Source organism: Peromyscus eremicus, chromosome 6 (assembly GCF_949786415.1).
Source record: "Peromyscus eremicus chromosome 6, PerEre_H2_v1, whole genome shotgun sequence".
In the NCBI taxonomy this organism is placed as follows: domain Eukaryota; kingdom Metazoa; phylum Chordata; class Mammalia; order Rodentia; family Cricetidae; genus Peromyscus; species Peromyscus eremicus.
In genome coordinates this window covers 117,007,721-117,020,571 of record NC_081421.1, presented here as the reverse complement: position 1 = coordinate 117,020,571, position 12,851 = coordinate 117,007,721, and the positions used below count along the sequence as shown (strand labels likewise).

Below are 12,851 nucleotides of genomic sequence, written 5' to 3'. Positions count from 1 at the left end.
ATTTAAAAGTAGTAACTAGTATATTAGAGAATTAAAAACCTAGCAGAATTTAAAACAATTCAAGTTCTATAAAAGTAATGAGAGAAACATCAACATGGCAATACTTGAGTTACCTTATCAAGAGCAGGTAAAAATACGAAAATGAAGAAAATTGAGGCAAGAGCTGGCAAGATGGCTCAGCAGGTTAAGTCACTTGACACTAAGCTTTATGACACCAGGACCCAGGTGACGGAAGGAGAGAAATGAGTCCTGCAAGTTGTCCTCTGAACCTCCATAGGCATATACCATACACAAAACCAAGTATATAAATACAAATGAAGGAGGAGGAGAAGAATGAAGGGAGGGAGGAGGGAAGGAAAGGAAAGAAGTTGAGGAAATAAAACACAGAGGAGGTTGAGCTTGTAAGAATAATATACAAAACAGTATGCTAACATTTTGAAAATGTGATAGACTCATCAATTTTCTTGGCAAGTATAAGTTATCAAAATTGACAGGGTAAAAAAAATCGTAGCCATCTTAAAAACTTTAAGAAGCTATTATATTGAGCAACTAAAATCAGAAATCTTGCAGACATTCACACTTAGAAAGATAATGAATTTTTAAAGCCTTTGTCTATACTGCCTTTATAAAATGTCCAAGTCATAGTGAAATGGAGAGACAAGAACATGAGAAATAATGTATAGCTACAAATGTAGAATTGGGAGTGCATTGCTATGTAATAAAAAGGCATTGCTGGTGTGCTTTAGCAGACACTGTGGACAAAATAGAAGAAAGTCTCACACTGCGGTTGTGTCCCTTCTCATGTTTGCTTACAGGTGGGTGACAAGGAGTACACCCCCCTACCAGATCTTATTGACTTTCCTTCATTGCCTTCTCAGCGAGTTTCTTCAAGGTTAATCGATTCCTCTTTGTTAAAAATTGAGAGTAAGTATTTGTAACATCATAAGTATGGATAATTCTGTGTGAGGCAACTTAACTATGTTAACAAGGCATTATTGTTTATGGCCAAAAAGTTTCCATTTATGAATGTTTTTTTAAGTTATGGAGGTGGGTGGTGGGAATGGTTATACAACATTGTAAGTAACACAATGCCAGTTAACTGTATACTGAAAATAGTTAATGGCAAATTCTGTTATATATATTCTACTATAAATTATATATTATAAATTACATTAGTTTTATGTTGATTACAGTGTATATTTAGTCATGGGCCCAAAATAAATTTACCAAAAGTAAGAAAGTAACAAATAGAAGGATAACTTAACCTGACTACCTAGTTTCACACATCTATGTAAATGCAGAAGAAACAGACTATTTTATAAATCCAAGCAAATCAAAAATGTCTCCTCCAGATTCTCCATAGTGGTAAGAGCAGAAAGAAAAACATCCGTTTTGAATAAATGTTATTCTGTTTATACACTTTCAGGTTTGTAACGCTTGTCTTTTGGGATAGGAGCCATCTTTTAGCTTTTCAGAATTGATGAGTATGGGTTATAATCTCTCTAGGAGAGAAGATTATTGAACAAATGAAACAAGTAAAGGAAGAAAGAAAATATCTGGAAAATATTAGAGAAGAACTAATTAAAAAAGTTGAAAAACTATTTGAACAAAATAAATCGAAACGATATCATGGTAAAGTTTATTGCACAGATTTTATACCTATAAAGAAAACTAACCCTAAATTCTACAGAATTGATACTTTCAGTATAAATAATACAGTTATAATTAATATTTGTTGTTTCACTTGTTACAGTTTAAGTAATACATAATTGAAGTACATTAATATAGAAAACAATCATTATTTGACTTTCATACAATAAATGCTTTGCATAAGGCTTTGTAAATTAAAACTCAAATATTTTTGCTGTCGAAACTCATTTTAAATGAATTCATTCACTCATTCACTAAGTAAGTATTTAAGTGTTTAGCATATTTAGACACTGTCATAAGGGCTGAGGAAATACTAATTGTTATGCACAGTCAGGGAAAATAACCAAGTTAAGACGTAACTGACACATTGTGTTTAGTGCTATTGTAGAGGATTTCACAATTGTATATATAGAAATGTAAAGGAAGAACACTAGCCTAAGTGGAAGAAACCAAGAAAGCCTTCCAGGAGGAGCTGATGCACTAGGACCCAAGCATGCTTCTTGGCCCCATGCTTTTCCCTCGTCATCAACTGATCCTTCTCCCACTAACTTCTACTCAGCTCACTGGGTTGTTTTACTACTCTAGAAGCTATCTTTGAGTCTTTGAACTGCCCTAGCTGCTTAATTTGGGGATATATGTGCCTTGCTTCTTTACTAATATGAATGAATGAGGGAACTTGCAAGGGGGGGCGCATTTTCTTGCAATAGAACCAGAAGCAATATGATTAGAGCTAGTAGGAATGAAGGGAAATGTGAGCCAGTTTGAAGAAAGTGTTAGATAATGGTTTGAGAAATGATAATGATTTGAGAGGCCTTCATTTTGGGTTGCATTTGAGGATTATGAAGAAAAAGCCGTATGTAGAATTAATTTATTTTAGAATTCTTAATTTATAGCAAAATACTAACAGTTTCAATCCTAAAAGTGACTGAAGGCCATAGACCATTTCATAATCTATGAAGAATGTGCTTAAGAGTATTGAATTGTTACCTTGAAGTAGTAACTCAGCCCTGAGTAATGTTGAAAGAGTCACATTAACACTGGACTTGTTATGGGGCCTAGATTCTAACACTAAATAAGTCTTTTTTTTTTTTTTTTATGGTTTTTCGAGACAAGATTTCTCTGTTGTTTTGGTGCCTGTCCTGGATCTCACTCTGTAGACCAGGTTGGCCTCGAACTCACAGAGATCCACCTGGCTCTCCCTCCCAAGTGCTGGGATTAAAGGCATGCGCCACCACCACCCAGCTAAATGGAAATTGAGTCACTTTTTACTTCAAAAGTAATGTACACACACACACACACACACACACACACAATCAGATATTTAGTGATCCTGCTATGTGCCAAGTATATTAATTTAAATACTAAGGATGCAGCAGTGAACAGAATAGACCTGGGCTTAGCCCTGCTATAAGGAATGTGCTTCCAAATGGTAAGGGACTGATAATAAAGAAGACAGTATCAGCTTTTTAGTCATCAGAATTTTAAAACTAATTTAAAAGAGCACAGTTGGGGCTGGAGAGATGGCTTAGCAGTAAAAGAAGTGGCTGTTCTAGATAATCCAGGTTCAATTCTCAACAACCATACAACAGCTATCAATCACCTGTAATTCCAGTTCCAGGGGATCCAGTACCACACCTCCTGGCTTCTAGGGGCACTGCACACACATGGTGCCCAGACGGGCATGTAGGCAAACAGACATATATGGGCATACGCACAGGCATGGTTAAGGGTAATGCAGCATGGGGCTTTAGCTAGAGTTCCCAGGAAGGCATTTCTGAAGAGAGATACCCAAATCAAATTAATGAGGCAGGCATTGTAAAGAAACATCAGTCTGGATAAGAGGAACAGGAAATATTCAGGTGAAGAGATAAGGATGGCCTTGTGGTAGTCAGGCTTGAAATATATGTGCCTTGCTTCTTTACTAATATGAATGAATGAGGGAACTTGCAGGGGGGGTGGGCATTTTCTTGCAATAGAACCAGAAGCAATATGATTAGAGCTTCAAAAGGCCAGTGTTGCTGGAGCATGCTAAGTAAAGTGGAATGTAGACAAAAAAGAAAAGAATCAGAAAACCCAAATCAAAGAGATTGGGTTTTATTCTAAGTAAGGTTAGAAGCACTTGGAGGATTTTAAGCTAGGTAGTTCCATAATCTTAAAAACATTTTAGGACCAAGTATGGTGGCACACACCTTTAATCCCAGCACTTGGAAAGCAGAGGCAGGCCGATCTCTGAGTTCAAGTTCAGCCTGGTCTACACAGTGAGTTCTAGGACAGCCAGAGCTACACAGAGAATCCCCATCTCAAAAAACAAAACCCAACAACAACAAAATAAAGCCTTGTAGTAAAGCTGCCATGTGCTTAAGCCCTAGCACTGTAAAAAATAAATTTTGAAAAATGAAGACGATAATCACATTGTGTGGAGTATGGTTTACAGGAATAGGGGGGAGCTCAGACCGTAGTGCAGCTTTACAAAGATGCCAGTGCTGCCAGCAACTGTAGCGACAGAAGAAGCAGTAGAAGATGAGGGGGACTGTAGAGGCAGTGGGACTAGTAGAAGCTGCTGAGCTCAGGTAGCAGGCTTGGAGAGAGAGCTGAGTTCTGAGCTGAAGTTTCATGCAGCTATGGAACTGTTGTCAAACCACTTTACTGTAGAGGTTTTCATTACGTTTTCAGTTCTGTGATCATCTAAAAGAAATAAACACAAGAGCACACCACTATACAGACTTTATATTTAGACTCCCCTTAGTACTGAAATAATTGACTTTTCTCAACAAGGGCCTCAGGCTTGAGGAACTGCCTGTGTTGGTGACTTTTTTCATGCTGTGACAGAATAGCTGACAGCAACCTACAAGAGAAGAAGGATTCGTTTTGACTTGTGTTCAAGAAAGGATAGTGTCATTTCCCCAGAAGGCATGTGGAGGGACCGAGAGATAGTTGGTCCAGGCAGGAAGCAGAGAGGTGGATACTGGTGGATGCTGGCTTTCTCCCCCGCCCCTTCTTTTTATACAGTTGGGATCCCAACCTATGGTATGTACCACCCACATTCAAGATGGGTCTTCCATCCTCAATTAATCCTCTCTGGACACCTTCAAATATACACGCAGAAATGTGTCATAGGTGATTCTAAACCCAGTCACGTTGATGATGAGGATCTAACTATGACACTACCTATAGAACGTGAGGGAAATGTTTGGAGTAACTTTGATAAATGATAAATATGGGTCAGCTGTTTCCATAGAACAAAGCAATATGGTGGCTGAATCAATGAAACAGCCTTACAATTTATCATATCTTTCAAAAATAAAGTAAATATATGTTGCTGCGTATGGTATTTTTAATTTTAAAAAATACTTATTTTTATTTATGTGCATGCACATACAACTGTGTGAACATATGTGGACACCTACAGAAACTAGAAGATGGCATCAGATCCCCTGGAGCTAGTTAAAGTGATTATGAGTTTCCTGAAGTGGGTGCTAGGTGCTGAACACAGGTCCTCTGGAAGAGCAGCACATCTTAACAGCTGAGCCTTCTCTATAGCCTTGATACTCTTTAATAAGACTTTTCAGAAACTATGCTCAAAGAAAAACCCAGCTATGGTTCATAGATGTATCTTTATTTTAGTATATTTCTAAGTGTCTTAGTTACTTTACTATTGCTGGAAAGAGATACCATGACCAAGGCAACTTATGGAATAAAGCATTTAATTGGGGGCTTACAGTTTCAGAGGTTAGTCCATGATATCATGGCAGGGAACATGGCAGCAGGCAGGCAGATATGGTACTGGAGCAGTACCTGAGAGCTTGTATTTGATCCACAAACAGGAGGCAAAGAGAGAAAGAGAGACTGAGCCTGGCATGGACTTCTGAAACCTCAAAGTCCACCCCCAATAATACACTTCCTCCAACAAAGTCACACCCTTGTCAAAGAGTTCTGCCAACTTCAGACCAAGCATTCAAATATGAGCTGTAGGGACCATTCTCATTCAAACCACCACGAACATTCCCTGGCCTTCATTAGGCTTGTAGCCATATCATAATACAAAATGAACTTAATCCAACTTTAAAAGTATCTATAATCTTTCACAGTATCAACACTATTTAAAAGTCCAGTCTCTTCTGAGAATCAAGGCAATCTTCTAAGTGTAACTGCCTGTAAAATCAAAAAGCAAATTACATACTTTCAACATACAATGACACAGAGTATGCATTACCATCCCAAAAGCAAGGGGAGGTCAGCTTCATCGACATGGTTCTGGTTTTAGTGTCAAGGATACAGGAATAAAGGGGTTGTGGAATCTTCCTCCATGGTTAAGGAAAGCTGCTGAGGCCAGGTGTGTGGCAGAGGAGTCACTGCATGGATGCCTAGAGAGGCTTGTGTGAAGCTATGAAAGTGAATCTTGGATTGCAATAGACCCCAAGCTGTTGGAGATGACAGAATCGTGGGATATCTGCTGCGAGCTGCAAACAAGTTGAAACAGCCCAAGAGACAGAAGTTTGTTACATCAGCAAAGCTGGAAGGAGTGGGAGATTCTATGAGCCAGCTAAGCTTTTCGACATCAGAGAGAGATACAGGATCTGGAGTTTGTCCTGACGGACTTCAGTCTTTCTTTAGTCCAGTATTTTCTCACTTCAGCCAGCAATTGTGACTCTGAAGTTACTGGCCTGCTTCTCTGGCAGTGGCCTGGCCACTCAGGCCTCAGCCTCACAGGAATTCTCTTCCCACAGGCACAGGCTCTGCCTCTGCCATAAAGGTAGCTTCAACTAAATCTCTATCATTCTACTTATAAGTAAGGCTCGAGATTCAAAGAATGGGGTGAAAACCTGCTAGCTCAGAGAGGTTGAGTAGCAACTAGCTGACCTCCCCTTGCTGGCATCTCCCAAAGAGAGTTCTTCTACTCTGCCAAACAAAAAAAGCTGCACCACTCCAAATCCCTCCCTCCTCCTTCCAATGTGTGTGTCTCTCTCCCAGATGCCTCTGATGCTCTATGGTTACTTTGTCAACTAGTTGCTAACTCAGGCTCCTGACCCAAGGTTAATTTTATTTAATTAATGCAAATGGAGCTTGCAGTGTGATCAAATATCCCCCAACACTTCCTTTCACAGGGTGCAGAATTAGCTGAAGGCACCCCTCTCTTTTTTCATTTAGTATCCATTTAGCATCAGGCCTTTCTTTAAACTTCTCATTTCCTTGAGCACAGGACTTGGCTCCAGCATTACATTCCCTGTGCTCTTTCTCTCCTCAAACTTACATTTTGTATTTTTGCCCTACTCGCTCTTTTTCCTTGTCGATATGGATGAATGGTCACTAATAGCCATGTGACACTGTCAATACTATGTTGTCTTGAAATTTCTGCTGCCAATGTTAGTCTAAAACTTTTCACTTTAACCTCAGGGAGATTCTTAGGAGAAAGGCAAAAAGCAGCCACTTTCTTTGCCTAAATATTACAATAATTGTCTCTAAAACCTCTTGAGCTGGGCCTCCATAGTCCACATTGCTCTTATCACCACTGTCCTCCAAATTCCTACTAGGATGGCCCCTTAAACCCTGCTTATAGTATTCAACCACTTTCCTAATCCAAAGCCCCAAAGTCAACATTCCACCAACAAGCAACATGCTAAGGCCTGGCACAGCAATACCCTAATCCCTAGTACCAACTTCTGTCTTAGTTATTTTTATATTCCTGTGAAGAGACACCAAGACCAAGGCAACTTACAACAAAAAGCATTTAATTGGTGGCATCCTTACAGCTTCAGAGGGCTAGTCTATGATCCTCATGGCAGAAAGCATAGCAGCAAGCAGACAGGCGTGGCACTGGGGCAGTAGCTGAGAGCTCACATCTGATACACAAGCAGGAGGCAGAGAGAGACTGAGCCTGGCATGGGCTTTCAAAGCTTTAAAGTCCACTTCCCTCACTCCCAGTGGTACATCTCCAGATAAGGCCACACCTCCCAGTCCTTCTAACTTCAGACCAAGCATTCAAATATAGGAGCCTATGGGACCATTATCATTCAAATCAATGCACTAAGTATGTTATTACCTAGCAAACATTTCTCTCAGCTTTAGGTATTTATAAGTCTATAAGAGCTGAAATAAAGGAGAGAAGGAAAATGTTTTAAATTGGTATTTTCTTTAACTCTAGGATCCTCTCTACCTTAAAACTTTAATCCTGTAACATAGTGGTTCTCAACCTTCCTAATCTTTGACCTTTAATATAGTTCCTTATGTTGTTGCGACCCCTCAACCATAAAATTACTTTGGTTGCTACTGTAATTTTGTTACCATTATGAATTGTAATGTAAATATCTATGTTTTCTGATCATCTTAGGTGACCCCATGAAAGGGTCATTCAGCCTACAGGTTGAGAACCACTGCTTTAACAGTATCCACCTATAACTTTTGTAGTTTGTTTTGTTTGTAGCCTGTGATAGCTGGAAGAAAAAATACTTTGATACCAAGAAAGTCACAGCGTCATTGGAGGAAGTTTTAACAAAACTTCGAGAAGATTTGGAACTTTACTATAAAAAGCTCCTGATGCAGCTTGAAGCCAGGGAAATCAAGATGAGACCAAGGAATCTGGCAAACATCTCAGATTCTAAGGTACTGTAAACTGTGCACCCTTCCTCTAGAAAAGTCGTCCTATGCAGGAAGCATTCTTTATACTTGTGTTACTGTATTTAGGATTCTCTGGGTTACTTGTAGCAAAACTTGCTTGGACAGTAAAAAATAAAGTCCCTGGCCTGCTATCACAAGAGAGCTGCTGAGGAGGCAACAGTCAGAAGATACTGTCTCTTAGGGCCTTGGTGCTGTTGGTATTTCCTCCCTGTCTGGATTGTTGGCTTCAGAAGACAGCTTTTTTCTAGTAACAGCAGTAGAGTTGCCAGTGGCTAATAGGATCATATATTCTTAAAATAGGAGAGAAACCTGGTCCAGAGTGGTTGGGTGTTCTGAAAGAGGGTGACTGCAAGATGTAATTTAGGCTCTCTGTGGCAGCAGGGAGGAACAGTTTCTATGAACTGAACCTCCAACAGCCGAGCAAAGGCTTATTTATTGTTACATAAAAGTTGTTCTTTGGGTAAACAAGTTCCTCACATGAAAGCCCCTGATGTAATTTATGTTTTCTGAAGGAAAGCATCACACCCCTATGACTTTAGTCCCTATTGTGTACTGATAGCAGTACCCAGTAATTCAAGACCTAGGTGTGCCAGGACAGTCTTGTGACGAAAGTTATGCAAAAGCTGCTTCAGAAAAAAACAGCTCTATAGCTAACAGAAAACAATCACTGTTTTCCATAATGATTTCTTAAAGGCCAAAGTACTTCTAGAAAATAACTAGTCATTCTGATATTTACTCTAGATACAGTGAAAAACAACTGTTTCATTGTAATAGTAATTAATCCTAGATACAACGATTCCACTAGATTTCCTACTACACGGAGTCATGAAATATAAAAATCTTTCCTTTAGCCTAGTTGAGGGTTAACTAGGCAAAATGCTGAATCAGTAACAGTTGCCAAGGAATGCTCTGGCTGCCTTAGGCTAATTAGCTTTACAAAGAAATAAATAACAGATAAACAAAGGTAAGGTGTGATGGTTTTTAGTGGTGCTCTTACCCTGCAAGGAAAAGTCATGAAACAAGACAGAATCCACTAACAAGAGTTTTATTAAGACAAGGAGAAAGGGATAGATGTGACCAGGCCTGCAGAAGGATATGTGTGTGTGAAGAAGGGGGACAGGGGAACATGGGGCCTGCCTTTTTAAGAGCCAGCTCACACCTGCACACACAGGCCCACGTGGCTACTCCACGCATGCGTGTAGATCACTTGCTCATGCCTCTCAATTTTGTGACCACTCAGCCATGGGGCATGGGTTAGTAGGACGTATGAATAGTAGGACGTAGGAAATGACTAAGTGTCCTACCAGGGCATGTGCGACCATGGGGGTGTGGTTGTGCTGGAATTTTTATCAAGGTGCTAATAAAGCTCACTGTAGTCCTGTGGGGAAAGGGATCCCACAGAACTCAAAATTACTGATATTCTAAAGAATTTTTCAAATTATATGAAATTTTGATCAACTCATTTATTTTGTTGAGATAGTCTTGAATCTTACATCGCCATCAAGAGTATCCTTTATTGTATAATTCTACCACATAACTAAATAGGCAAAAATAAATAAACCCAGGAGTCATTTAACATTTTTTTGTTAGATTCACCTCACATATTTGAAAGATTTAAAGATATGTTAATTATGAAAATGACTTCACTTTAGACATAATGAAATAGAGAATGCTTACTACTTTAGATAAATTTAATATAAAATTCAGATAGGCTAAAATAATTACTTACTGTTGTTGTACCCATTTCTCAAAACCCCCAGAGACCACCAAGGAGCCGGTTTCTGATGCAAGCACATAAGGGTCCTTTTATTCAGGTTCAACCTGGGCCACCATACAGCAGATGGAAGGAAATGTGGCAGTGGCCACGAGCCCAGGTGTAGAGAGTTTTTATAGGGCAAAACCACAAGCTGGGAATTGGCAGTTTGGGATTGGGTAGAAGGGATATTGGGGCAAGGTGATTTTTTTTTAACTATTGGTCTAGACTTTGGGCGCGAAACCACATTTGAAACCATTGGGTTGGACTTTTGGCAGGGAACCACAACCCATTGAATAGGGTTTTCTGGACTGCTCAGCAGGATTATCTAGATAACTTCAAGGGCCATAAACTGCAGACAGAATGTCTGCAGGAGGATACTGCTCTATATCCGTTAGAGTTGTCATGGCAAATTCCTGAGGTCCTTCCTGGAACTGAATATAGCAGTTGGTCTGAGATGGTGGCCCTTTCCCTAAGATGGAGTCCGTAAAGTCAGGTCTAGACCTTCACAACCATATTAGTCAATACTGTTTTAGCATAGTTAATATGTTTACTATTTTATTCGTTCAACATGAGACACAAAGAAAGCTTAAAATTCTTTTTTGTTGTTGTTTGTTTTCCGTATTTTGAGACGGGGTTTCTCTGTGTAGCCCTGGCTGTCCTGGAACTCACTCTGTAGACCATGCTGGCCTTGAATGCAGAGATAATGCCTGCCTCTGCCTCTGAAGTGCTGAGATTAAAGGCAGATGCCACCACTGTCCTGCATGGAAGTATAAATTTCTTAAATAACTTCTTTATTAAAGAGAACTAACTGTACTGCATAAGTTTTTCAGGAAAAAAATATTTTTATTTTTAGTATATTTTCTTATATAAGAGTTAAATTATTACATATTTTTAAATAATCCTAATCTGATTGAGCTAATAAAATACTGTGCTGAATTCTAAGTGTTTGCTAATATATTCATAAGTTAATAGTGTTAATGATGTTAACATTGATGGTTAGTTTTACAAATATCAATTTTGTTTCCTGAAACGGTATCTTACCCAGCTTGGCCTCAAACTTGAGATCCTCCTGCCTCAGCCGCCTGAATACTGAGATTGTAAGTATGCACCATGATGCCAGGCTCAGTTTTTAAAAATAGTAAATGACTAGAGGTAGAACAGGAGAGACAGTCATCCCTAAAGCACAAGAATCAACAGAAAGGAAGGTATCCAAAACAATGTTTGCTTTCTGAAATGGGTTCTTTTCGTGATCACTTAATAGTTTATGTTCATAAGGCCATTTATTCTAAATACTCAAATATTACTAAATAAATGATTTTCTGTCTCACACAGAATTATCTTATAATCCAGATCACTGAAGTACAGCATGCAATTGACCAACTTAAGAGAAAATTGGACACTGATAAAATGAAACTCATATTAGAAGTTAAGGTAATCTAAGTTTCTCTTAATCAGATTATAACATTCATCTTGAAATAAAATAGTTTAGTATTTTAACCTTGAATGTCAGTATCATAAGAGTAGCTGGGACTGACTCTTTTTAAATTAGTACCTTAACAGTAAAGAACATGAATGAAAAAAATGTGGGAAGAAAACTAAACATTATAAAAAAGATGCATGTTATAACAAGGCCAAAGAAAAATTAAGTAAAATTTTACTAAAAGTAATTAAAAGTTAAAGGACCATGTGAGTCAGTACAATATGAACAGAATAACTTTAAACATGGTTTTCCTACATTTTCAGACATTCATACATCTGACAAACCTCCAAATAAGCCCCTAACTCTCACTTGATTTGTTTCCCTTTCTTGGGCAATTATTTCATTGCTGTTATTTTCATACATATGAAGTGTGACTCTTCTGCTAGGTGCTGAGTCTCCTTGGGAGCAGAGACTACAATAATATAAGCTTTATTTCTCGGTAGGAGCTTTTTAATACTGAATGTCTACTAGATGACTTGGAGCATGCTTAGCTTTTATAAGGTGATATATAGTTGTATCATAGGAATACATAGGAACTGTATCATAGGAATCTCTAGAGCATGGATGCCTTTGTTGTGGTTTCTATCTCTGTGTGGACATGCTGTATCATTGCAACCTGGGGGTTCTTGCAGCCTATTGTGCATGATAGACAAGTACATCCCCACAGAACTACAACCCTATCCCTAGAAATTAAAAAACTCTTTTGTTGAGTTCAACAGAAAACAAAAGAAGACTGTATATTCTTTCATTAAAACATATATACATAAAACAGGAAAGACTGGCCACAGAAATTCTCCATTCACTCTTTTTCCAGAATAGCTGCATGGCACAGAATAATTATTTTCCAAAATTAGCACTGACCAATAGAACTTTCTAGAATAAAGATATTTATAACTCACCATTGAATATGATTGCCACTACCACCTAAGGATATTAAGCACTTCAAGTGTAGCTTGTATGATGAAGGACCTAAATTTTGAATTTTATTTACCTTTAGTTAATTTAAATTTACTACTATCTACTACACTGGACAGTGCAGTTCCAGATGCATTTCACTTCCCTCAAGGCTTTCTCAGCACTAGGATGTTTAAGACTTAAGAGGAAAAGAACACAGGATAACTTCAATAATAGGAGTGAAATATTAAATAGTGTGCAATAAAAAGTTTGTCCAGTGAAGGAAACAATATATGTTTAGTATATGGAGAGGAAGCCAAAGTCGAGACTTGTACACCTGAGGATAGTGGGGATGCAGAAAGGAGTATATCCAACCTTCAGTTATGACTTCCTTCACTTTCTTCTGGAAAGCATGCACGTTAGATTCCACCTTCTGTATAGATTTTAACTTTATTC

The 12,851-nt window shown here is 38.5% G+C and overlaps 1 protein-coding gene across 4 annotated transcripts in view; it reads left to right on the top strand.

Moving 5' to 3' along the window:
- Positions 1-12,851, top strand: part of Spata1 (spermatogenesis associated 1) — a 41,122-nt gene that overhangs the window by 19,330 nt on the left and 8,941 nt on the right. For 3 of the 4 annotated variants that reach the window (XM_059266406.1, XM_059266405.1, XM_059266407.1), the window contains 4 exons: positions 816-924; positions 1,507-1,632; positions 8,072-8,250; positions 11,354-11,452. In XM_059266406.1, the coding sequence (XP_059122389.1) occupies positions 816-924; positions 1,507-1,632; positions 8,072-8,250; positions 11,354-11,452 (513 nt within the window). The remainder of the gene's footprint in view (positions 1-815; positions 925-1,506; positions 1,633-8,071; positions 8,251-11,353; positions 11,453-12,851) is intronic. The other variant, XM_059266408.1, reaches the window with a different exon arrangement.